The sequence below is a fragment of the Chiloscyllium plagiosum genome, chromosome 12, assembly GCF_004010195.1.
Source record: "Chiloscyllium plagiosum isolate BGI_BamShark_2017 chromosome 12, ASM401019v2, whole genome shotgun sequence".
Lineage (NCBI taxonomy): Eukaryota > Metazoa > Chordata > Chondrichthyes > Orectolobiformes > Hemiscylliidae > Chiloscyllium > Chiloscyllium plagiosum.
The window spans coordinates 20,116,577-20,118,664 of record NC_057721.1 but is presented as its reverse complement, the minus strand read 5'-3'; the positions used below and the strand labels follow the sequence as shown (position 1 = coordinate 20,118,664).

At 36.7% G+C, this 2,088-nt stretch overlaps 1 protein-coding gene across 1 annotated transcript in view; it reads left to right on the top strand.

Annotated features, from left to right (window-relative positions):
- Nucleotides 1-610: 610 nt before the first annotated feature.
- Nucleotides 611-2,088, top strand: part of c12hxorf58 (chromosome 12 CXorf58 homolog) — a 43,929-nt gene continuing 42,451 nt past the window's right edge. Inside the window, exon 1 of the mRNA XM_043700677.1 lies at nucleotides 611-1,021. Within this exon, the coding sequence (XP_043556612.1) occupies nucleotides 992-1,021 (30 nt within the window). The 5' untranslated portion in view covers nucleotides 611-991. The remainder of the gene's footprint in view (nucleotides 1,022-2,088) is intronic.

The window sequence follows — 2,088 nt, the reverse complement described above, 5'->3', positions numbered from 1 at the left end:
CAGGCTCGAAGGGCAGAATGGCCTACTCCTGTACCTATTGTCTTAAGATATTAACCATATTTTTGAGGATTTCTGGATGAAGTGCTTATGGCCAAAATGTTGATTTTCATGCTTCTCAGATGCTGCCTGACCAGTTGTGCTTTTCCAGCACCACACTCTCAACTCTGGAAATCGAAGTTACCAATTTCCAGTATATTTTTTGTCGGAGAGCAACAGAAACTGGGGTGTTATTGTCACATTATTAAGATATGCCCAGTAATCAAGCAATGGAATAAAAAGATGCAAAAACAGTTCAAGCGAAAATAACAGCATGCAAAACAGGATGTGGGGGCAGTTCTGGCCAATGGAATGAAATTAAAATCAAAAGTAAGTTTCGAATATAAATCATACTAAAAATCAAGTTCTCTTCAGGAGATTTTGTACATTTCCATGATGATTGGATAGAGAGAGGTGAAGTAATAATAATTTGGTTATTGATATTCCTCACGGTGGTAGTTGCCAAATTGTGATGACAATACAATTAAAACAAGTAATCTTTGTATCATTGTGATAGGTAATATTTAAAATAAAATATTGAAAGATTGTATATGATTATTTCAGTGTATAAATATTTGCAATATGTTGCATAATTTACAGAATAAAAATGAAAAATCTGCATTTTGTATTAATAATCATAGATCACACATTGTAAAATTCAGTTCATTCAATTTCAATTATTTGCATAATATGTGAATTTTATAAAGCAAGGAGCTGTCTTGTCTATTTGATATATGTCTTGTTTGCGAAAGTGTATTTTCTATCTAATTTTTTTGCTCATTTACTTTGTGTGGTTGGAGCAAGAAATGGTAGCAGTGGAGGTGGGATTTTGAGAGTTTTCTGAAGAAGTCTACGCAGACCTTTTATTGCCTTTCAATGGGGATACAGTACTATCTGTTTATGTTCAAGTTGATTTGGTTCGTTACTCAAGATCATTTTTGGTTCTAGGTTCCGAATGCCTTTGAGCTTATCTACTTGCTCCTTGGTAAGTTCCGCGTTCCAAACAGGTGCTGTTCATTCAACAACATTTAATAATACTGCAATTAAACACATCAATTTGAGTATTGCAATGCTTGAGATGTACTGTGTGAACTCTTCTATTTGCTCTTTTTTGGAAAATGTGTCAGTGGGCTAAGCAAAGAACACAATTAATCGTGTGTGGGATGTAGCATTCATGTAACAGATGGATAAAGTAACACCTGTGAACAAATAACATCCAAGTTGCATTTAAAGCACAGGGACAAATGAGTGTAGTTTAACCTTGAGATGAGTGCCTCAACAAGCCATTCAAGCGTCATGTTTGTGCTGAATGGAATAGGTAGATAGTTGACTGACGGTGTAAAATCATTATAAGTGGAAATTTGCTTGCTGCTGCCCCCGCCCCACTCCCTTATGTTTTGGCACCAAATCATGGCATGCTATTAATGCATAAATGTCATCAGTTCTTTCAGAAAATGTGGAAAGATGATTAGTTGTGGAAGGTTGAAAATAAAAGTGCCAGATCTAATCCTGAATGAAATCCTTAGGATAATATCAAGCCAAAACGACTCAATGAATTTGATTAACTTTCTGTTCTGGATGTTGGAGACAATGAATTTTTTACTTTTATTTTTAAATATGTTAAAGGTATTCTTGCGGAGTTAATTCAATGAAACGTGTCACACTGATTTTATCCGTTTTCCCAATTTTTTTTTCGAAAATTACAAATGAATAGTTGTTCATGCAGAATTTCCCTGACCAATGCTCCAGGAGACGTAGTTTATGGTTGAAATGTTAACTCTCCCGCTCCTCGGATGCTGCCTGACCTGCTGTGCTTTTCCAGCACCACACTTTTTGACATAGTTACAATCGAACTCGAGAAGAAAATATTGAGAGCAGCCATCAATCAGCCCCAGGACGAATACACTTTCCTCTCTTCTCTATGTCCCCTCTGTTACACCCTTACTGCTTTACTCTCTCTCACCTTCTCCCTCTCATTCACCATCTCCATCTCTTTCACCCTCACAATCACACACTCCCCTTCTCACTGGCTCCCCTCCCTCACCCTCTCAC